The sequence below is a fragment of the Artemia sp. Qi Xiang Cuo genome, chromosome 5 (genome assembly GCF_049724085.1).
Source record: "Artemia sp. Qi Xiang Cuo chromosome 5, ASM4972408v1, whole genome shotgun sequence".
Taxonomy (NCBI): domain Eukaryota; kingdom Metazoa; phylum Arthropoda; class Branchiopoda; order Anostraca; family Artemiidae; genus Artemia; species Artemia sp. Qi Xiang Cuo.
This window is the reverse complement of record NC_142798.1, coordinates 17,219,686-17,242,610: the sequence shown is the minus strand read 5'-3', so window position 1 is coordinate 17,242,610 and position 22,925 is coordinate 17,219,686. Positions and strand designations below refer to the sequence as shown.

General features: G+C 35.2%; 1 protein-coding gene across 2 annotated transcripts in view; it reads left to right on the top strand.

The window, feature by feature from the left end:
- The first annotated feature begins 351 nt into the window (after nt 1-351).
- LOC148951877 (uncharacterized) overlaps nt 352-22,925 on the top strand; it is a 64,184-nt gene continuing 41,610 nt past the window's right edge. For both annotated transcript variants that reach the window (XM_089089376.1, XM_089089375.1), the window contains exons 1-5: nt 352-382; nt 9,548-9,684; nt 11,292-11,349; nt 14,872-15,068; nt 17,555-17,609. In XM_089089376.1, the coding sequence (XP_088945502.1) occupies nt 367-382; nt 9,548-9,684; nt 11,292-11,349; nt 14,872-15,068; nt 17,555-17,609 (463 nt within the window). In that variant the 5' untranslated portion in view covers nt 352-366. The remainder of the gene's footprint in view (nt 383-9,547; nt 9,685-11,291; nt 11,350-14,871; nt 15,069-17,554; nt 17,610-22,925) is intronic.

The following is a 22,925-nucleotide window of genomic DNA, read 5'->3' as shown; positions in this document are numbered from 1 at the left end:
TAAAATGTGCATTAATATTCGTCATAAAAGTTTAGTTATTTTTAGGGATTTTTATTAGTGTTGGATATGTCAGTTAAAAATATAATTGAATTTCTAATAGTGTGCATCTAGAGTAAAGTCATGCTCTTAAGTCTTTTCTTTAGCCTAGTTTTAGGCTATCAGAAAATAACTGAACTAGGCTAGCCTATATTGTAGCTCTTTTGTTTCAGTGTTGCCATCTTTCCTAGCTTAGGTTAGGCAAAACAGTGGTAAATTTAGTGTTGATCTTTGAATTAGGCCTAGCCAACCAACCAACCAGTATTTTAAGCCTAGGAGTCCAGCTGGACATAAGGAAACATATTAAGAAAACAATTGATACTCCATATTATGCAGAATAATCCTAGTAAACACATTTTTCAGGGGAGAGCCTTTATCTTCAATTCTTTCCTTGTTTTTCCAGTTTTTTCTAAGAAATTCATGAATTTCTTAGAACCTATATAGGCTATTCACAGAATATATACCCCAACTTCCTAATATGCAAATATAGGTCAATATTTACCAAATCATATTATTGAGTTAGGAATAAAGTGAATACACCCTTTGATGCCTTTTCGTATGCTGATTATGAATATAGGGCCTAATAATCATTTCTATTGGAAATGAATTTTAGCCCCCCCCTATATATGCCAATTCAGGTATATATTTCTACATTAGGGGGGTGAGGGTACAGTTTAAACTTACATCCCATTTACATCAGACATAAAATTTGCCCCCCCCCCTAATGTATTCATAATCAGCATAAAAAAAGGCATTGAATGGTATATTCAATTTATTAGAAACTCAATAGGCTAATATTATTTGGTAAATATTGACCCAAATATTTACCTAGAATTTTACTTATCTTCCTATTATTCCAAACTTTTCTACTGTGAAAAAACACCCTGAGCCTTGGCTATTCTATTTTTAACATCTTCACTGCTCCCACCATTTTTACTAACAATACTACCAAGGTAAGTGAAGTTGCCCACCTGATCAATCTTTTCATTATCCAATATCACCTTTCATCTTCACTTATTCCTAGCCTTAGTAACTTAGTCTTCTTAACATTAATTTTCAAACCTATTCTAGTACCCTGAACTCGCAAAACTTCTAAAAGTTCATTCAGTTTGCTCACACTTTCCTCTAGGATGCTTAAATTATCGGCATAATCTAACTCCAGGAGACTTTTTCCTCCACATTTGATTCTGTGGTCTCCCATTGCCTTTCCTGTGCTCCTTAAGACAAAGTTCCTCAAAATAATCCATATAAAGGGGGATAGAACATAACCCTGTTTAACTCCTGATACAAAATCAGCTGCTAACCTCATTTCCTACCTTAACTGCAGTAGTGTTATTCTCATACATGGCACTGATCACTTTAATGTATTTGTCTGGTATCATAGGCAGTGCGCTAGCACTGCCTAAGTAAAGAAAAATGTGGGCACAATGTGTTTTTTTTTTTTATTCAGCCGGGCACATCCCCAAAGGCATTTACCTTATCTTTCAACAATGCTGATCAAAGTAGCCTTTTCAAAATTATGATTGGATGTGTTTTGGGGAATGATAGGCCTGGGGGTGGTGCTTGTCCTCCATTCACTTTCAACTCTTTAAAATGGCAGTAGAACATCCAATCCAAAGGTTATAACAAAGGAATAATAAATGTCCAAAACGCTTTTGGAATTATGCCTCAGCCCGTAAACCTGGTAGACACTCTGTTATGCTACTTAAAGATAATGACCGTATAATAGATGACCCAATAGAAATTGCCAATGCCATAAATAGGCAGTTTACATCTGTATTTACTGCACCTGATAATGCCCCTCTTCCAGACCCCCCCCACCTATACCATCATAACCCCTATGCCCCCGATTACAGTCAATAGGGTAGATGTAGCGGCACACCTAAAAAAGTTGAATCCAAATAAGTTGGTGGGACCTGATGGTGTACACCCAAGGCTTCTTAAGCATTGCATGTTGAACTATCAGGCCCGCTCACTCACCTTTTTCAGAAATCCCTTGATGAAAAGTGTATCTTGCAGGATTGGCGCACGGCCAACGTAACCCCCATACATAAGGGTGGCAGCAAAGAGGATGCAAGCAATTACCGGCCAATCAGTGTCACCTCTGCAGTCGGGAATCTACTAGAAGTGATTGTTAACACTGCAATCCTGAAACACTTGACAACCAATAAACTATTCTCATCATGTCAGCATGGCTTTAGGTCTGATTGGTCGGTTGAAACAAACTTGATTGATTCTTATAATTATATCACCGATCTTCTAGACCAGGGGGTCCCAGTCGATATCATACTACTCGATTTGGCAAAGGCGTTTGACAAAGTCTGCCATAAAAGACTTTGAATCAAGCTCCAAGCTATTGGGGTGAGTGGTGGTGTGGTTGAATGGGTGATGCAGTTCTTAACAGATAGGAAACAGACGGTTAAAGTATTTGGCAAGGATGGAAGGATGTTTTTCTCCAAGGTGGCCGCTGTTGGAAGTGGTTTCCCCCAGGGCACAGTTTCGGGTCCGACCTTATTTAATATATATATAAATGACGTGCCAAAAATCCTAAACAACAAAGTAAGCCTCAACGCTGATGACTCGAAACTTATTGGTTGTGCAGACACAGCGGAGAATATTAAGTCGATCCAACTGGACCTCAATACATTCACTCACTGGACTAATATTTGGAGGCTTGAATTCAACGCATCAACATGCAAGACTCCACCTTGGGAAGAAAAACCCACACACTCAGTACCATATGGATTGTAGGGATGGGTCCCGAAATGCCATTTCCAGCAGCCACACGGAGAGAGATCTTGGTGTCCTGGTAGACGACGAATTGAAATTTCATATTCATGCACAAGCAACTATTGCAAAGGCTAATCAGACTCTTGGCTTAATCAAAAGAACGTTCACTAGCAGATCTCCAACTGTTGTGACCAACCTATACAAGAGTCTAGTTCAACCAAGGCTAGAGTTTGGAATGTGTATCGCATGCCCAATCAATAAGACAGACCAAGCAGCTCTAGAATCAGTCCAGAGGAGTGCAACGAAATGTATTAGAGACCTCTATGATGTCCCTTATCCATCCTGTCTCCGTAAGCTTAGAATACCATCTCTTACATATCATTACAAATAAGGCAATGTGATAACAGCATACAAGCTCCTAAATGCTGAGGATACCATTCCTGGCCTTTTCCAACCGGACAATTGAAATAGAACTCGTGGTCATTCTCAAAAACTTTTCCAGAAACGAGCCAACACCAAACTAAGGAATAAGTTCCTCTCAAATAGAGTTGTCAGCTTGTGGAACTCTCTTAGTGAAAAAACAGTAACCTCTACCAGCATGGATGCGTTCAAGTCATCAGTGGATAGGGAGTGGCTCAACAAACCGTGGTGCACCATTTGGGACACCACAGATGATGATTAACTATCATTGCTGAAGCTGGCGGACACAGGATTTGTCCTATTGCTAGCAAGTGCGATTTAAGGTAATTTTAAGGTAATAAATAAAACCAAAAAAGGGTGAGAAAACAAGGATTTTGTCAGCCAGTAGTAAAATATAAAGAAAAAAAACAGAAAATATTTTGACAAGGACCTCTGCCAAGTCGTCTCAGTCCTAAAAAAAAAAAAAAAAAAAAAAAATCTAACCTTTTAGAGTTCACTACACAAGATCCGAACAAACACTGAATGAAAGACCAAAGCCAAAACCAATGAAAAAAAGGATTTTACTGAAGAGATTGTGCAAGAATGTTTTGCCTAGCAATACTTTTTGCTCTTTTTCCATTTCGGTTTTCATTAGATATGTTAATAGGTTCTCTTAAATTTAATTGGGTGCAAATATCAAAAGAGTTTTTTAGTATTAAATTTTTATAAATTGGGCTTAATGAAATGTCTCCAGTCTCCCTATTTATAGCCAAATTCCTGTTTATATATTTTTTTTATCTTAATTACATCTTTTGGTAAATGTTTGCATGAACACAAAACTTCAATAGATAAGTCCCTGAGACTGAAAAATAAAAATGACAACTTTGATTCCGCATTGGCTCAGCATATTTTCTGGGCCAATGTGTTTTTTTTTCTTCAGCTGGGCACTTAGTATCAAACGAGTTGTCATAGATACTTCGAAAAGGGCTCATTCGATTGGAAATTGGAGTGGCTAGTGCCCTTTTTAATAGTCGAAAGTAATTGGAGGGCAACTAGCCCCCTCCCCGCACGCCATCAGTCCCCCAACCACATTCCATCAAAATTTTGAGATAGCCATTTTGTTCAGCGTAATTGATTTCCACATAGAAAATATGTTTTTGAGGAGGACACTCCCCCACAACCCTCAGGGCAAGGGTTTTAAGTTATGCCATGAGGCATATAAGAACAATGTTGGCACAATGTACTATGTATTATTTGTTTTTCCTTTAGAGCAGGGCACTTCATATGGAAGGGGTTGTCATAGAAACTTCAAAAGGGGCTCATTTGATTGGAAATTCAGAGCTTGAGTGCCCTTTTTAAAAGTCAAAAGTGATTGGAGGGCAACTAGGCCCCCCCCCCCCATGCCCATCATTCCCCAAAATACATCCAATCAAAATTTTGAGATAGCTATTTTGTTCAGCATAGTTGATTTCCAGACAGGAAATATGTTTTTGAGGAGGACACTCACCCACAACCCTCAGGGCAAGGGTTTTAAGTTATGCCCTGGGGGCATATAATGTTTTTATAGAAGGCATTGGTGTAGAAACTTCAAAACAGGCTCATTCGATTTGAAATTCAAAGGGCTACTATCCTTTTTAATAGTCGAAAGTAATTGGAGGGCAACTAGCCCCCCCCTCCCACACCCATCATTCCCCCAAACACATCCAATCAAAATTTTGAGATAGCCATTTTGTTCAGCATAGTTGATTTTCAGATAGAAAATATGTTTTTGAGGAGGAAACTCTCCCATAGCCCTCACGGGAAGGGTTTTAAGTTATGCCATGAAGAATATAAGAACAATGTTGGCACAATGTACTATGTATTATTTTTTTTTCCTTTAGAGCAGGGCACTTCATATGGAAGGGGTCGTCATAGAAACTTGAAAAGGGGCTCATTTGATTGGAAATTCAGAGCTTGAGTGCCCTTTTTAATAGTCAAAAGTGATTGGGGGGCAACTAGCCCGCCCACGCCCATCATTCCCCCAAACACATCCAATCAAAATTTTGAGATAGCTATTTTGTTCAGCATAGTTGATTTCCCGATAGAAAATATGTTTTTGAGGAGGACACTCCCCCACATCCCTCAGGGCAAGGGTTTTAAGTTATGCCCTGGGGGCATATAAGGTTTTTATAGAAGGCATTGGTGTAGAAACTTCAAAAGAGGCTCATTCGATGTGAAATTCGAAGGGCTAGTATCCTTTTTAATAGTCGAAAGTGATTGGAGAGCAACTAGCCCCCCCCCACGCCCATCATTCCCCCAAACACATCCAATCGAAATTTTGAGATAGCCATTTTGTTCAGCATAGTTGATTTCCAGATAGAAAATATGTTTTTGAGGAGAACACCCCCCACAACCCTCAGGGCAAGGCGTTGTTGTAGAAACTTCAAAAAAGGCTCATTCGATTGGAAATCGAATTCGGGCAACTTCCCCCCACGTCCATCATTCCCCCAAACACATCCAATAAAAATTTTGAGATAACCATTTTGTTCAGCATAGTTGATTTCCAGATAGAAAAAATATTTTTGAGGAGGACAATCCCCCACAACCCTCAGGGCAAGGATTATAAGTTATGCTCTGGGGTTCATTTAAGGTTTTTATTGAAATCTTTGCTGTAGAAACTTGAAAAAGGGCTCATTCGATTTGAAATTCAAAGGGATAGTACCTTTTTTAATAGTCAAAAGTGATTTGAAGGCAACTAACCTCCCTCTCATGCCCACCTTTTCCCCAAACACATCCAATCAAAATTTTTAGATAGCCATTTTATTCAACGTAGGCTAGTTGAAAGTTTTGGAAATTATGTCTTTAAGAATGACAACCCCTCCCCCCACAGCCCTCAGGGCCAGGGTTGTAAGTTATGCCCTGGGGCATATAAAGTTTTTATTGAAAGCATTGTCGTAAAAACTTCAAAAGGGCTCATTCAATTGGAAACTGAAAGATTTGGTGGCAGTTTTGAGAGTTAACAATGATTAAAGTGTGACTAACACCTCTCTCAAGCCCACCATTTTCCAAAACACATCCAATCAAAATTTTGAGATATCCATTTTGTTCAACATAGTTGAACGTTCTGGAAATTAGGTCTTAACGGGTGATAACCCCCTCAGAGCTCTTAGTGCAAGGGTTGTAAGTTATGCCCTGGGGGCATATAAGGTTTATATAGAAAGTTGTTGTATAAATCATACAACAACTTGTATGATTTATCAACTGTTCTTTACTTAGGCAGCACGATTGCGCTGCCTAAAGAATGGGGACACTCAAGAACGAGACAAGAAACAGGGTCTACGTAAAGAGGAGGACACTCCCCCACAACCCTCAGGGCAAGGGTTTTAAGTTATGCCCTGGGGGTATAAAAGAACAATGTTGGCAAAATGCATTATTTGTTAACTTTTTCCTTTAGAGCAGGGCACTTTGTGTCAAAGACGTTATCGTAGAAACTTCGAAAAGCGCTCATTCAATTGGAAATTGGAGTGGCTTGTGCCCTTTTTAATAGTTGAAAGTGATTGGAAGGCGACTAACATCCCTCTCACGCCCACCATTTCCTCAAACACATCCAATCAAAATTTTGGAAATAGCCATGTTGTTTAACATAGTTGAAAGTTCTGGAAATTCGGTCTTAGAGGTTGCCAACCACCCTAACAGACCTTAGGGTAAGGGTTGTAATTTATGCACTGGGGGCATATAAGGTGTTTATAGAAAGCATTGTCGTTTCCAAAAGGGCTCATTTGATTGGAAAGTGAAAGGCCTAGTGCCCTTTTTAATAGTCGAAAGTGATTGGAAGGCTTTGACATTTTTATAGTAAAGATCGAAGTGGGTATAATGTATTATTTTTTGTTGTTGTTGTTGTTTAGACCAGAGGGCACTTTGTATCGAAGGAGTTGTCGTGGCAACTTCGAAAAGGGCTCATTCGATTGAAAACAGATAGGGCTGATGCCCTATTTAATTGTCGAAAGTGATTTGAGGGCAACTAATCCCCTTCCACTCCCACCCTCCCACACCAACCCACCCATTTCTGCTCTTAAAACTTAACCAAATCAAAATAGCGTAAGTGTATCCAAGCTATCAAAGAAAGTAAACAGATTTTTTTTTGCAAATGGTAACAAGTTTTCCATTTCAGGTCAACTAGAGGAGGTATGAAACTAAATTAAACAGTACTGTTTGTGTCCAGATTTTTAAAAGGCTGCATGTTGTTAAAAATTGCTGAAAATTTTTCTCCAGCATATCATCATCAAGATCTATCATCTTCTATCAACAAGAGTCAAAATCCTACACAGACAATCTCAAGCCTATTACCTCTGACTCATTATATATTCATGCCTACAAATATTATGCTACAACAGGGAGGCAGCCCATAGTAGATAAATTAGCTAGAAAAGGTTTTCAGCCTGAAGACGCCCTTCAAAACATACCAAGCCCAGAAAATTGTCCATTGATCAGAATCCCATGCAAATTCTGTGTTGTTTACTAGGCTATAATTTCCTCAAGGGGCACCACTCCTCAAGTGGGATTAGAGTTGACTGCAAGGTCCCCAGTCTTGCAGGTACCCCAAGAGGATCGAGGCAGCCGTTTGCAGAGTCCATTGTCCATATACCTGGATCTTACACCCTGCTGCAGTTGTCCTCCTATAGAGGATCCTCCTGCAATAGTGTTCTGCATCACCATACAATTTAACCCATTACAGGGAGAAGGCTGGTATTTTTTTTCACAAGTTTATTGGTGCAACTTATTATGCACTCCCTGCTAAAAAAAATAAAAAAATCCTGGATCCGCCCCTGTTAGGATGAAAAAAGTACCTAGGTTAGGTTATGTATTTAATATAATATATTAAATACACAGCATAGCTATTCTGCTGTGCTTTACCCCCACCTGCCTAATGTGCAAATATATAGCCCAAATTTGTTTCTAAACTATTATATTTTCACCATATTTTGTTTTATTTCATTAGCCAAACCAAACTTGACTTCTTGCATGGGTTCCAGCTAATTGACAAGTAGTGAATTTTTTGCCGTCTTTCAGTTTTTTTTAAATATAAAACAAAAAAAAATCTAAAAGTAGTCTGTAAAAAAAATTCTTTTAGTTTTAGATTATTTTTCCTTGGGCCTATAACTGGGACCATCAGGGGGGGTGTAAATGAGCAGTATTGTCAAAAAGCAACCATGATACTTGGAAAGACCTATAAAATAAGGTACAAAATAGTATTACTTTTGCTTTATCAGCGTGTTTCTTTAAAAGTGACTAACCACTAAACTGATACTGTTTCTTTTTGTGTTCTTTCCAAGCATATTTGTATTTCTGAAGAAAATTTCCAGGCATGAATCCAGAGCCTAAATTATTCCCCTGGAAGGTATTTTTGAAGTATGCATGTGCACCCCTCCACCTGCAGGGCACTGACCTTTGATGAACCTGAACAAATGTTTTGTTAGAAAATTAAAAATTTTAGGTATATCTATTGCACAAATAAGACCTAAGGAAAGTAACTTGAGGCTCAAAACTTTGCCAGCCTAAATCATTAATGTACCGTTCACTGTACAAGTAAGACTGGGGCACAAAAATTTTTATCTTGATATCCAGCCTCCAGGTACCATCCATCTTAATGATCCTCACCTTTTTCCAGCAATTTCCAATTTAACAACAGTACTGAGGAATTGCCTACTAGCCTAGTTTATGTTTGCTGTAAACTTGTGTTGTTGTTGCTTTAACAAGTGTCTGTGGCTATATGACAACAATTTTTTGAAATGAATATCTTAGTGTGAAAGATGTATAATACTTCACCATGATCTTTAACAGTCCTCTTCATGTATAAAATATTAGAACCAATTCCAATTTTTTCAGTATTGGGACCATTTTTGTTTAAGAGTCTTAAACTATTTAGCTAGGAAAGGAGTGGGGTATTAAAATCTGTTTCTGAAAGTTTTTATTGCATGTAATTGTAACGTAGCGTGTAATTAGCATGTACATATCATAGAAAGGGGGCAAGGGTGTTGAAAGTGTCTTCAGAGTCTCATTTTGGGTCTTAGGTCTATTCCTAGAAGTTATATTCCTTTATATCAGGCCACTTTCTAATTTAATAAAATGCCACTAAACTAAAACATTGTATCTTACCCATGATAATTATTCAAAATTTAATATGCGTTGCTTTTGTTAAAGCATGAAACTTTTAAAACAGAATTATTGTGCACTCAAATCACCACAATTAGTTAAATTTTCAGGAAAGAATCTTCACCCAGGATTGTTAGTTAGGCCTCTGAATTTCATTTCCCATTTTTGAACTTGTCATTATGTGTAAAAAAAAGGAAAAAAAAGATACAAAATCTCTCTACCTGCTAAACTAAACTATTTTCTTTTTGAGGTGAAAAAATGGACTTTGTGACAGCAAGAAATTGCTCTTTTGAAGAGCTGAAAGTTGCCCTCAGTCTCCTTGGTGCCTGGAAAGACCTCCAGTTTGTAAATTTGGCTCAACCAAATATCTCTAGGAATATTCTATTGGTAAGTCTTTTTTCTTATGTTTAATTTCAAGATATTTATTATGGATATTCCTCCAATACTCAAAACAAGGGTGTATTGCTGATAATGCAATTGCTGATGATTGTGAAGAACCAGGAGAGGGGACTGCACCACAAGGAGTAGTGACCTAGTCTAGGGTCAGCTAATATTATTTATTATTATGTTTTTCAACATAAACAAAAATTTTCTTCGTATCACAGACAAAGAGAGATTTATATAGAGAATCCAACACTTGTTTTCTCATTAGTGGACTTCGGGATTTTCACCTTTTCATTCACCAAAGATTTTTAGCCATTGAGAAGTTAGTGTAAAACCAGATTAATTTTATAATCTTTAATTTTATATTCTTTTGTTTGTCATCTGATGCCCATCAAGTATAAGTGTAGACAAAAATATATAAAGATAAACTGGTTTTGACTTGGATTCCCCGGTGCTGATTGTTACAGTATTTCACCAGGCACTAACACAGTGAAAATTTTTCATAAACCTCAACACAGAGCACAAAAGATATGGACCTTAATTTTGCTCGAAAGTGCAAATGAAAAAGTGTATCTATGATTGTTATTTTTTTCCAACAGATCATTGATTCTGCTATTGACCACAGTGATGACTGTTCCATTACATGACGGCTTTAGTTTTAAGGAGGCACTTAAGATAGTTGCTATTCTCCTGACAAAGTACTCATCAAAGGAAAGGCTGTTGACACTTTTTAATTTAAAGAATAGTTGACTAACTATGCACCAAGAAAAGACGTTTCAACCCATTTGAAAAGAATAATGATCAAATTACAGTGTTTCTATGAAAATAGTCTTATCATATGTCTTCAGTCATAGAATTTTCAGAATTACTTGTTTATCTTCACTTAATTTATCCCTAATATAGTAAGTGCATATCTATAACAGCAAAACTGAAAACACATTGGCTTTTGCTATTTTTTAAGCCTTTTATTAAAACAGTTCTTGATCTTCCGTTCTTTAATTTAGTCTTTGTTATAGTAGGTCAGTGTGGTTGATGAAATTATCTTTGTGCATATCCCTGTGGCAGCTTTACTCTTGAGCCTAAATTTCTTGTTCTTTTTGTATTAGACAAAAAATATGGTTATATTTTTTAAACTTAAGGCACAAAACCTTAAATTTACCCTACTATCAGAATTCGAATGTCATATTTATATCCCACCTGGCCACCCTAATAGGTCAGTGTGTTTTGTGGGGGAAGGGTATGATGGAAACATATTGTTAGAAACCAATTGAAATGGGGAATTACAAAAAAAAACTTCCAACAATGCATCCTTATACCTTGCAGTTTGGTTCATTCTAACCAAATCCAATTATCACATTAGTTTAAAATTGATAGTATATTGATATTATAGTGATAGTATATCGATATATACTATCTTACTATCTATACTATATACTATCTATACTATCTATATATATACTATCTATACTATATTGATAGTATAGTGTATGTTGATATTATAGATAGTATGGTGATAGTATTTTAGAAACTTGTTGGCTTAAGTAGAAAAGAAAAGTATCTCTGCTATTCATTAGTTTTCAGTTTTTTGACCATTGTTAATTTTCCTTTAGGTAAGAATAATGGAGAAGCTGCAAACAGATGATGAATTGAGTCTTGCATGTGAAGATGGTAAGTTTTCTCAATACTCTGGTAGCACAAACCATTGCCAGTTTAAATACTTTTATAAGTATCTGCCCAAATGGACTTTTTTTTGCATTTTCTCGAGCTATTCCACTAGCAGGTATAGTATAGGGTCAAAAATTTCAGCCACCCAGTTCAAAAAGCTTTCAAAACTATCCTGTATAGGGTCAAAACTTTCACCACAATACCATACATCTCAAAACTCATTGGCAAACAAAAATCTAAAAAGAAAAACATAATCTCTCTGTTTCTTTCAAAACTGAACCAAAAGAAAAAGATTTTTTGCAATTCGGGAAAGGATAAAACTGACCCTATACTGGGCTGTGGTGTTTACAGAGTCTCGTGTCCAAGTGGGAAGTTTTACATTGATAGGACCCATCAACAACTGGTGGAACGATTCCATGGACACAAAACTCCGATTAATAAGTCCTTGAGGTTTGAAAATAAAAATGACAAGTTTGATTCTGCTTTGGCCCTCCATATTTTTGACAACCCTGATCATTTAGTTCTTTTTAAAGAGGCAACTTTCATATCTACTGTAAATGCCTACTGCAATCTTTTAGAGAGGCAATTGAAATATATATAAATAGAAATTTTGTATATATAAATAGAAAATATATAAATGGAAATTTTGTTATAAATAGAAACACTGGAGATATTTCCTTAACCTCAATTTATAATGACTTACTATTAAAAGATTCAATCAAAATATTTTCCCCCAGTCTAGTTTAAGACAACCTGTCTGCATATCTAATGAAAATCGAGGTTGCAGGCGGGCAAAATCTATTGCTAAGCAAAGAATATTTGTCCAATACAATTAGTGAATTGTCTTTCATTTATTCTGGCTGGGTTTTGATTCGGTGTCTTTTCTCTTCTTGTAGAGTTCACTTCAAAAGGTTAGATTTTGCCTTTGTTTTTCTGAGCACTGAGGAGGACTTGGCGGAGGTCCTTGTCGAAATATTTGCTTGTTTTTATTTTCATAGTTTGCTACTGGCTGACAAAATCCTCGTTTTCTCTCACCTGATTGATTTTATTTTTCATTTGTTATTTCATTTCTTTTCTTTGTTTCATACATAACTATTCCTGAACAGTTTTTGTCTTTCAAAAATTCAGTTTTTCAGAACAGCAGGAAATTTTAGTTTTTATTTTTGGAACATTCGGAGATGTCAAAGTCGAATTTCTTTTTATTTTTGTTACACTCCTTAGTCTTTAGTAAATCTTGTAATCAGTTTTTGTCTTTATACTTGCAAAATTTTTATCATCCTAACATGATTAGACAGCGTTAATTATGTTAATTAAGTTAATTATGAGACCGCGCATAACTATCATTCAAAACAATCCATATATGTATTACTACCTGTTAGTATTTTACCCCCCTTACGCAATCAAGATAGCTATTTTATGTCCCTTGGACGATTGTTGGCACAGACGAAGTAAAATAAAGACGTTTAATAACGGAAAAGGAGAAATTTTGAGCTTTTAGACTATTCAAGAAAAAAAAAAGAATAATGGCTGGAAACTGGAAAGATGTATCAAAATGAAGAAGTGAGAATGAATAAATTAAGAAAATCCAAAAAAGACAAGGAAAATGCCATTTTAAAGTAATTCATGTTTTTTTTTCTTTTGTGTTGTCTTAATGGTGAAACAAAGCACGATTAGTTAGGATAGTAGATATAAGGAAAGGCTCAGCTATCAGTAGACAGAAAGGGAGAGTGATTTAAAGGTGTATTTTTCTGCTTTTTTATTGCCTGAGATTTATGCTTTTTGTTTTGTTGTTCTTTGCTTTGATTTATGCTTTAGATTTATGCTCTTTGCAGGGCTAATTAAACCATGGAATCTTAACATCTAAGCGTTTTATTATCTGATCGTGTTAAGGTGAATGATTGATATTTCTTTATAATAAGTATTTTTTCATGTCCCACTTCAATGTTATCATCATATTTGGTTATTTGCCCAAGGACTAAGCTAGGCTGACTTAATAAGTTGAACTTATGTATGCCCACAAGGTCTTCAATATCTCGTTGGGATCGCTGGTGTGGATGCTTCGCTTCTCTTTAATCTTGTACGTGACTTATATGGCTACCAGTGGCTTAATTTGTTATGGGACAGTGGGGGTAACTGCCCCTCCCAGAACTCGGTTTATACCCCCCAGACCCCAGTCCCCCCCCGGTGTAAATTTAATTTCCTCAAGACCTTGTCAGAACTAAGATAAGCCTGCATAATTCAAGCATCCAAAGAAACTGGTCAGTTTTCTTTAGTATATCTTTATGTTACTATATGGCTCACTTTTTCAGTTTTCACTGTCATTTTCGCTTGACTTGGGAAAATTGGCTCCATCTTTGCCCCCCCCCTGGATTTTGACAAAATTACGCCACTGCTGGCTGCTGTGAATGTTGGCTACTGCTGGGTAAAGTAGCCGCCACTGGTGGCTACTGATGTGGGTGCTTTGTATATTCAGAACCTTGTATGTTAATTATCTGGTTACTGTAAATGTTAATGATATGGTCGCTGAGCGCTTTAATAGCCTTAACCTTATAGGCAGTGTTACTGTCATTGATATAGTAATTGAGCGAACGAATGAACCCCAACAACACACAAATATTAAGACAATTGCTTGTTTTCATAGTAAAACTCTCGGTAAGGAGGTAACTTACTCTTGGTAAGTTCCCTGTTCCTGGTTCCTCTGTATGCGCCCCACAGCATCACATTATCAGGTTGTTAAAACCGTCTTATTTGTAAATGTCGTATAGTAAGTCATTGTTCTACATGTCTATGTATTAATTAGCATTACGATTGTTTGGAAGGATCTTCCCTGAGCATTTAGATACAAAATTGCGCTATTCTAGACATCGGACCCTAGTGTTAAAGTATTTTAATCCCCCACCCTCCAATAGACAAGCAACCCTTCCCCTTAGACTGGTTTTATACACTCACCTTGAAAAGTGAACAGGCCTGGCCTAAAAATTCCCTCTTAATCTTTTGAGCCCCCCCCCTCGTGCTATTAAGGTTCCGACCAGTGTTGATCTATGGGCTTTACCTCACTTCAGTGGAATTGTAGTATTGCCGTGCCCAATAAAAAGGCTAAATTTCATAATCTTTTGAAAGGGAATTATTGATTGAATGGATTTTTTGAAAAGCCATCAAGTTACAAAAATTCAGCTTCATTACTCCCAAAACTTCTTCATATGGTTCATCTGTTGCGGCATGTTGGCTGTATAAAAGATTGAAGGGTAAGTCAGGACTGGGAAAAGTTGTTTTAGCACTTCTAGCTTAGAGACTGCAGGACATAACTGTGCAATATATCGGAATTGAAGTCGTATAATTCTCCATACTGTAATTTCTATACTGCACACGTTTTTACAGGTAGAGGTCTTATTTCCAGTCTACTGTGAATTTAAAAATATGCCAGATACATTCTTTCGATTTAATCAAAATTTAAGTACGAGGAAGGTATTACTCGTAGAAAGGCTTGCTTTTTATTCTTAATCTAATACCATTTTTTTTTTATAGAGAATTCCATTCAATGTAAGATTACGTTTGAATATACGTTGGACACGAAGAAATTGTTTCAGTTTTTGACAAAATATATTCGTAAGAAAAATCTTATGGCTGTGTATGGGGCTTGCAAAGTTAAAAGTCAGCCTACAATATCAATAAGTCTGGATGTGTCTTTGGACTCTGCAAAAGTGCTGCTCTTTTCGAAATATGTAAGTATAGGGACACAAAACTAAATATTTATGAGGAGGGAATTCATTGATTTAATGCAAAGGAAATGGAGGAAGGAATCCATGGTTTTAAAACTAAATTTTACCAATGTTCAAAATTTGGTCGAGTTATTTCTACCAATGCTGCTCAGCTGTTAAACCAATTTTAGTCCCAATCCTTAGTGGTCGCACTTGTTTTTCTAATCCAGTTGTGTCCAAGATGCGACTATTTACCCTAACTGAAGTTTTCAGATTTTTTCTTTTTGTTTCAATTAAGTTGTTAAAATGAATGGTCTTATACTCTGCATTAAGACCTTCCCACAGGTAAAGAGCAGATTCACCTTACCAAGAGGCAATTCTCGAAAATGTGTCCAATAATGTTTTAACTAGCCAAAGAACCTGTCGGACTTGGAAAACAAAAAATGATTATAAACAATTCAACTTGTAACATAGATTTTGCTTAAGAAGAAAAAGAAATCACATGGAGTCCCTTTGTTGTTACACGATAGTAGCAAATTTCTTACTTCGTTCTTACTTAAAAAGAAAACAACAACAACAATGAACTAGCTAATATGGGCAAAAATAAAGAAAATCGAAGGAAACCGTAGTATTTTCTTCAGATTTAGGGTGAGTTCTAAAGCCCTTTGTGCACATGCTAGATCAGATATGGGTACAGAAAGTTTTCTATAAGGGAGTGAAATTTTTTTTTTTTTGGGGGGGGGGGGGCTGATACAAACTTGATAAAAAAACAATCAGGAAGAGAATTAAGTTTTTACAAAATAAAATATATAGTAGGAGTAGTAGCGTCAATTCAAGAAAGTCTTGGGGGGGGGGGGGGTGTGTTTACAAAATCTTAGTGGTGGTGGGTAATTTTGTTTTATTTTTATTTTTATTCCAATGAAAACATAAAAAATGGGCGATTTTCAATTAAAATACCAAAAAAGGTGTTTTTCGAAAGCTAGGATGAGTGGAGGGGGTAGATGCCCGCTCTCTTCAATTGTCCATATTGAACTGAAGAAAGCTGAAAAATCACGAGGTTTCGGGTGAAATAAATTTGTCAGAAATTAGAAGATTCAGCAATACGCTAAAAATGACTATACCTGGTGTATATTTAGCCTCTCCCAGTGAGGGCCAAGTCTTTAATCCCTTGGCTGTATGATGAGAAGCCATAAAAAAAGAAAGATAAAATGAATATCAATAAATGATATAGATTTTTCGTCACCTTTTGTCTAGGGAACTTTTCCGGGCATTGGTTTCGGGGATAGGGGCGTATAAATTGTGTAAATTATGCTAAAATTTTATTGGTTATTTACTACAGATTTTTTGGGGGGAGGGAACTGGACCTCCTTCTTTGCACGAGAAGAGCCACATTTAATTAAAAATGGCTGTACAGTACTTAATTATACGTAATTCGTTTTTGAAAAAAAAGAAAACATTGTTGGCTACAAAAAAACGAAAATCTGGTGGCTTTTTAGTTGTAAATCATGGGCGATGTGAAGGTAAATCGTATTTTGCCCCCTTTTAGATCATGTTTGAGAAACATTTTGTTTTATCAATGCTGCTGGTTTTAAGTATGTATTTTAACTGTTAAATGTATCGGGCATGTATTCAAGAATTCATCTTAGAGGTCTTACATTTGGAAAAGAGAAATGGAAAATGTTGTTTTTTTTTTGGGGGGGGGGGGGTTAGGGGGAATGAATTGCCACTTGTGTATGATCTTCACGGGATATAAACGCACGATGCATGTTAATAAGATTTGATATTTTAGGGGAACACAACATTTTGGGTAGGGGTGGGAGGATGAATCCAAAGGTCTACCCTAGGTTACAGACCAAGTTAAATCATTTGTATATCAGTTGTTCAATTTTTTTTTAACTTTATTGTACTTTGCTAGAGCACAACTGAAACGCTGTGCGCCCTTGGAACGCTGTCTATGTTTTTGCCCCCCCCCTATCCAACCCTCTCTGTGTATGTATTTAAGTACGTTTTCCATTTTCACATTTATTGTATATTCTGAGCTTAATTATGCAACACAAAAAATATTTCTCTGTAAACTGGAATAGGTTTATTGTATCTGTACTGTCTAATGCTTGTTTTGGTTGGTTAATCATGGCGGGCCCCTTCAGCGTCTTCCAATTTAAGTAAAGATATTTCACTGGAAAATCCGCTTCAAGTTCAACTTCGTTTATTAGCAATATCTGTACACCAAAAAGAAACACGAAAACAGACTCCTCCTCTGGCCCTGAAAACAGGCGAAAATGAAAGACAAATAGAAAATAAATAAGGCAATAAAAAAGAAAACAGTACCTTGATATCATTTGTCGATTAACTCAATATCCACCTGAGTCATTTATAAATCAACTCAAATGAAGCGATACGGGATTCCACAGACCCGGCAAAAAAGGACTTCGCTAAACGCTCACGATAAGAAGACAGAGTTTTTTTTTTTTATTAGCATTAACTAACAATATTACTTCTTTATTTTCCAGGATAGGATATCAAAGCTGATTTGCAAAAGTATCAAGAAGTTTTCAAATTCATACGGTTTGTGTTTTTTCACATTTTTTACTCTTTTTATATGTTTGTGTTTTACTATGACCCTCTAGTTTCTAATTTTAATCATATTCGTATTTATTTTTAGTGGCTTGTCAATTTGGAGGTTTGAAGTGTTCAAACCCTCTCCTCTCCCCGATTCAAAGGGGAAAAATAAGTTAAAAAAAAATAAATTCCTCTACAATGTGACAATACCAAAAAAGGTATTTTTCGAAAGCTAGGATAGGTGGAGGGGGTAGATGCCCGCTCTCCTCAATTGTCCATATTGAACTAGAGAAAGTTGAAAAATCACGAGGTTTTGGGTGAAATAAATTTCTCAGAAATTAGAAGATTCAGCAATATACTCGTATGTGACAATTCTCGTATAACGGCCTTCAAATGGCCTTTTCCGTGACGGGGCATCCTCTAAATGATGTCTAATTAAGTCTTTTGTAACGTCTTTGAGTCTTTGAACTGGTCTTTGAAGCCACAGAAATTTCCAAATCGAAACATTTTTAACACAATTTTCTTATATATTATTAAGCTCTCTGAAAACACTAAGGATGCAGTGAAAAGTGTTGTTTCTCGCGTGAAATTAGGTCTTATTCTATGGTTTGGTCCCAATTCCCTAGGTGTCGTGAATTGATATTCCAGTTAAACAAACATCAGTTACGTTATAAAATGTTGGTTATATGTCTTGTGTTCGATAAAAAAAAAAGATTATAATAGGTGAGAAATCTCTTGTGGGGGTGAAGAGATTTGGTGTGTGCAGTGAATGAAGACAAACTGAAATCAAAGAAATTGAAAACGGAAAAAACCCCTGTTTTTTACCCCTGTACCATTCAACTTCAGTATCTTAGAAATAACTTGATCTTTGTTGGTAAGGAAGGGTTAAGCCCCCCATTTTGCAGAAAGTAGGCCTATGCCTATATCAGCAGGAGTCTGTTTCTCTCTTGAGTCTTTCACAAAAAATTCTACTGATTTATGTTAATATTGCTGGCACATCTTTTTCATGTCTTGAATATACATACGTGATTTTGCGATAAATTATTTTCTATGTTAAGTACATTTCTAGTTCTATTATACATTTGTATATGTCATAGGCACCGCAATAGCGCTGCCTGCCTAGGTAAAGAGCGATGTGGACATAATGAATTATTTTTTTTTAGACCAGTATAGAAGGAATTCTCAAAGAAACTTCGAAAGGGGCCCATTCAATTGAAATTAAAAGGGCTAGTGCCCTTTTTGATAATCGAAGGGGATTGAAGGGCATCCAGTAAAGTTTATTTTAGTAAAGTGCAAATTATGTTCTGGTCCTGAGGAGGTATGGGAATTGTCAACCATACTCATGTTAATTTTTGGTCGTTTGGAGTTTGACTCAGTTATTTATTGTAGTTTCTTTTCGTTTTGAATTTTATTTATTTATTTATGGTGATTTGTGGTAGTTTTACGTTTGGAAGGTTATTTGACTTCATTTCTGCTCATTTTTGGTCTAGTGGAGCTCTTTACTTTTCTTTGGAAAACTCGTTTTGTGGAAAAAGTTTTATAAATTAATTATTTAAAAATAACTTTTATATTAATTATTTGTTTGTAGTTTATTTCTACTTTCACACTAATTAATTTCAGCTCCTAAATACTTAGACGTTAGTTTGAATAATCATTTGGTTGCTGGGGTTGTGTATCTAGGTTCTAGAATTTTTGTATATAAGTTCTAGAATCATTTGTATCTAAGTTCTAGAATCATTTGGTTGCTGTGGATGTGTATCAATGTTCAAGAATTTCCCTAGATTACAACCTAGATAACAACCACAACCACATGGAGGTTGCTGTGGTTGTGTATCTAGGTTCTAGAATTTTTGCAACGATAACAGTTGCTTGTTATAAAATTCTGAGACAAGATTTAGTAATCTCTTCTTTTCTGTACACTTTAAAACCTCAGGTACAAAAGATCAGTTTATTCAATCACCATTAGAGGTGGTTTTAGGGGAGGGACAGAGGGCACAGAAATTTAGGTGTGCAAAATTTCAAATAAGTTTTAATGGTTCAGTCATTTTGTAATGTTTGAAATTTTATTTTTATGAAAATAAAGTAGATGGCGCAGTAAATAAATGAAAGTAACTAATAAATTATTAATTAATTAATAACATAAAAAGTAATTAAAATTAAATATTTAATAATAATTTAAATAATAAAAAAATAAAAGCATAAATTATTAATTTATTAACAGATTGAAAATAATATTTTTTTTTATATATAAATAAAAATCTTGTTAAGATTTGACCTTAAAATTTTGTGGGAGACATTTTATCAGAGCTCATAGTCATCCAAGGTCGATTTATAAAAAGTTACCTAATTTGAGGGAAACTAGCAAGGACCTTTCTTAACCCTCTCTTTCAGGTTTTTTTTGTCTATCTTAATCCTCTCCTTCAGGTTTTTTGTCTGTCTTAATCCTCTCTTTCAGGTTTTTTTTTGTCTGTCTTATTCCTCTCTTTCAGGTTTGTTTTGTCTGTCTTAATCCTTTCTTTCAGGTTTTTTTGTCCGTTTTAATCCTCTCTTTTAGTTTTTTTTTTGTCTGTCTTAATCCTCTCTTTCAGGTTTTTTTTGTCTGTCTTAATCCTCTTATTCAGGTTTTTCTATACTCTCTTTAAATATGTATTAATATTGCAAAGAAATTCTCGTCATTATTGCTTACGAAAGAAACATATAACTTGGTAATTGGCATTTTTGACAGCTCATTTGTGTACCGCCTGCATCTATTTCAAAATATATTTTTCCTTGTTGAAACTAGATATTCAGTTTATATATTTTTTAGTTATGCTATATGTAAATATCTGTAACTGTTTTTATCCTTTAAAATCTTTATATTTTGTTTATTCATTTATTTCAGTTTTGTAACTATTTTAGCTCTTTCATTGTCAGTTATATGGATTAGATTATATCTGGCTGAATGGCATATGAAAGTTGGTTAAACTTCCTACTTTCCACCCCTATTTTTGTCTGAGATCAGAAATCAAAGCGGTATTAATGACTCATTAGAAAATTTTCTTTGGGACCTCTTGTGACTTATTGACGTGTACTTTTATATTATCTTCTGCATACAGAATTATTTCAAGGCGTTGGAATAACTTATGGACATATAAAGTATTTACAGGCATTGGAATTATTGGAGAGTAAAACTAATTAAATTAAGTAAATCAAACTAAGTTTGTCTATTAAATCTTTAGTATTATATTTTATCACACGAGTCTATTACTAATAGTAATTAATGCACGTTGTTTGTTGTTGTCATATTATATCAAGGGGTGCTGTCATTCCAAAGGGGTGTTTTCATTTTAAATTAGCAATACCCGTGGAGAGAAAATGTTCACTCAAACGCTTTCTAACTTTTTGATTTGACAAAAGTTTAAGAGACATTGGCGATTCACAACCGTGTTATAGTGACCAACAATTGTTTTATTGATCAACGTTGTCGATGAAAACGACCCACAATTGAAATTGTTGTTTGTGAAACTTGTTAAATTAAGCGGGAAATTTCAAAGCAGAAAACAATGAGGGAAATTTGTTTTTGCTCTTACAATTTTAGAAGAAAAACCAGTTACTTTACCATAAAGGCTCATATATTTATTGTTAGTTTTATCTTTTACCTAAAATGACGCATGAGAAGGTACCTTCTTTTGAATTATCTATCCCTTTTTCCTCCAAACGACACTGGAGAAATTTTGTTGTTTAAAATTGAAATTTTCAGAATTTGATCAGACAGTGAAAAACTGAATAAGCAATGAAAATTACAAAACTAAAAAAAGTCTAGTAGAGAATAGTAAAACATTGTTTCATTTATTTTGAATATGTTCTCGTTTATTTCCAACAATAATAAAAATTTATGTTTTCGCGGAAATTATTGTCGATTCATATTGACTAGCAAATGTCTTCTCGTGATTGTTGATCAACAATGTATTTGCCAAAAAAGGGCTTAAATGAGGCTGCGTTACTGTGGTAACATCCAAAATGCTTTCAGTAAGCGTTTTATGTTTTGAAATTTTTGAAGTGTGCCTTTGCTTATTCTTTCTCTTTGTTTTTCTTAGTTTTTCTTTGCTTATTTTGTTAATTTGCTATCTTTGCTATTTTTGTTTATTTAGCGTCGGATGATTTACTCCTTATCACAAGTTGCACTCCTGGCCGAAGGTATTGCATCAGGATATTAATAACTGCGTAATGCAGACCATTGGTCAGCATGGGAAAAAGTTTTTTTTGAAGTGCCAGAGTTTTCTTTGCTCATTTTGTTTATTCTAATTCCCAGGTAGAAAGTGTGCCTACCTTAAGATTATACTTTCAAAAATGTGTCTAAATAATTGACCATTCTTCGGACACCCTTTAGAAGTGTCTAAGGTACAATTAAATGATGTTTTATGAAAGTAAAACATGTTCTAAGTCTTCTCAATCAGAAGCTGTTTTTCTTAAAAATATTTTAGCTTTAACATCCAAAATGCTTTCAAATACATCTGAAATGAATTCCAAATGCATCCAAAAATATTTTAACATCCAAAATTCTGTGAGTAAGCTTGTTTTGGATTTTGTGTTTTGGATTTTATTTTTTTTTTAATGTGCCAGTGTTTTTCTTTGCTCATTTTGTTTATTTTCGTTCCAAGGCAGCAACTGTGCCTACCTTAAAACTATATTTTCAAAAGTATGTTTAAATAATTGACCACTTTTCGGACACCCTTTAAAAGTGTCTAAATAAGGTGCAACTAGATGGTGTTTTATGAAAGGAGAACATATCCTAAGCCCTTTCTCAATCAGAAGTCGTTGCCCTTAAAAAATATTTTAGCTTTTATGATGAATCACTTTATTATTCATCAATTGGGTATTAAAATTAATCATTTTTGCGAAAAAAACAAACAATTAAACACGTATCCGTGATCTTTTTTCTGGCAAACAATACAAAATCCCACATTTTTGTAGATAGGAGCCGAAACCTCTACAGTAGCGATCTCTGAATTTGATGGTTTAAATTTCAGTCTCGCTTGAATTTTTGGGGGTGCTTTTCGCCTTTTTCGAAAATTAGGCATATTTTCTGAAGCTGGGTAGCTTTTGAATGGTAACATTAAACCTATTGAATTATATATAGTTGAAATTACAATAAAAATTCAATTCTTTTCCTGTATTATGGTACAATTTCCATTATAATCGCTTGAATTTTTGTTTTTTTTCTGTCTTTTTCCAAAATCAGGCGTATTTTCTCAGGCTGCGTAGCTTTTGAAGGGTCACAATAAATTCAATGAATTTCTCCAATATTGACCATGTACTTTCATGCACATCCATTCCTAGTCT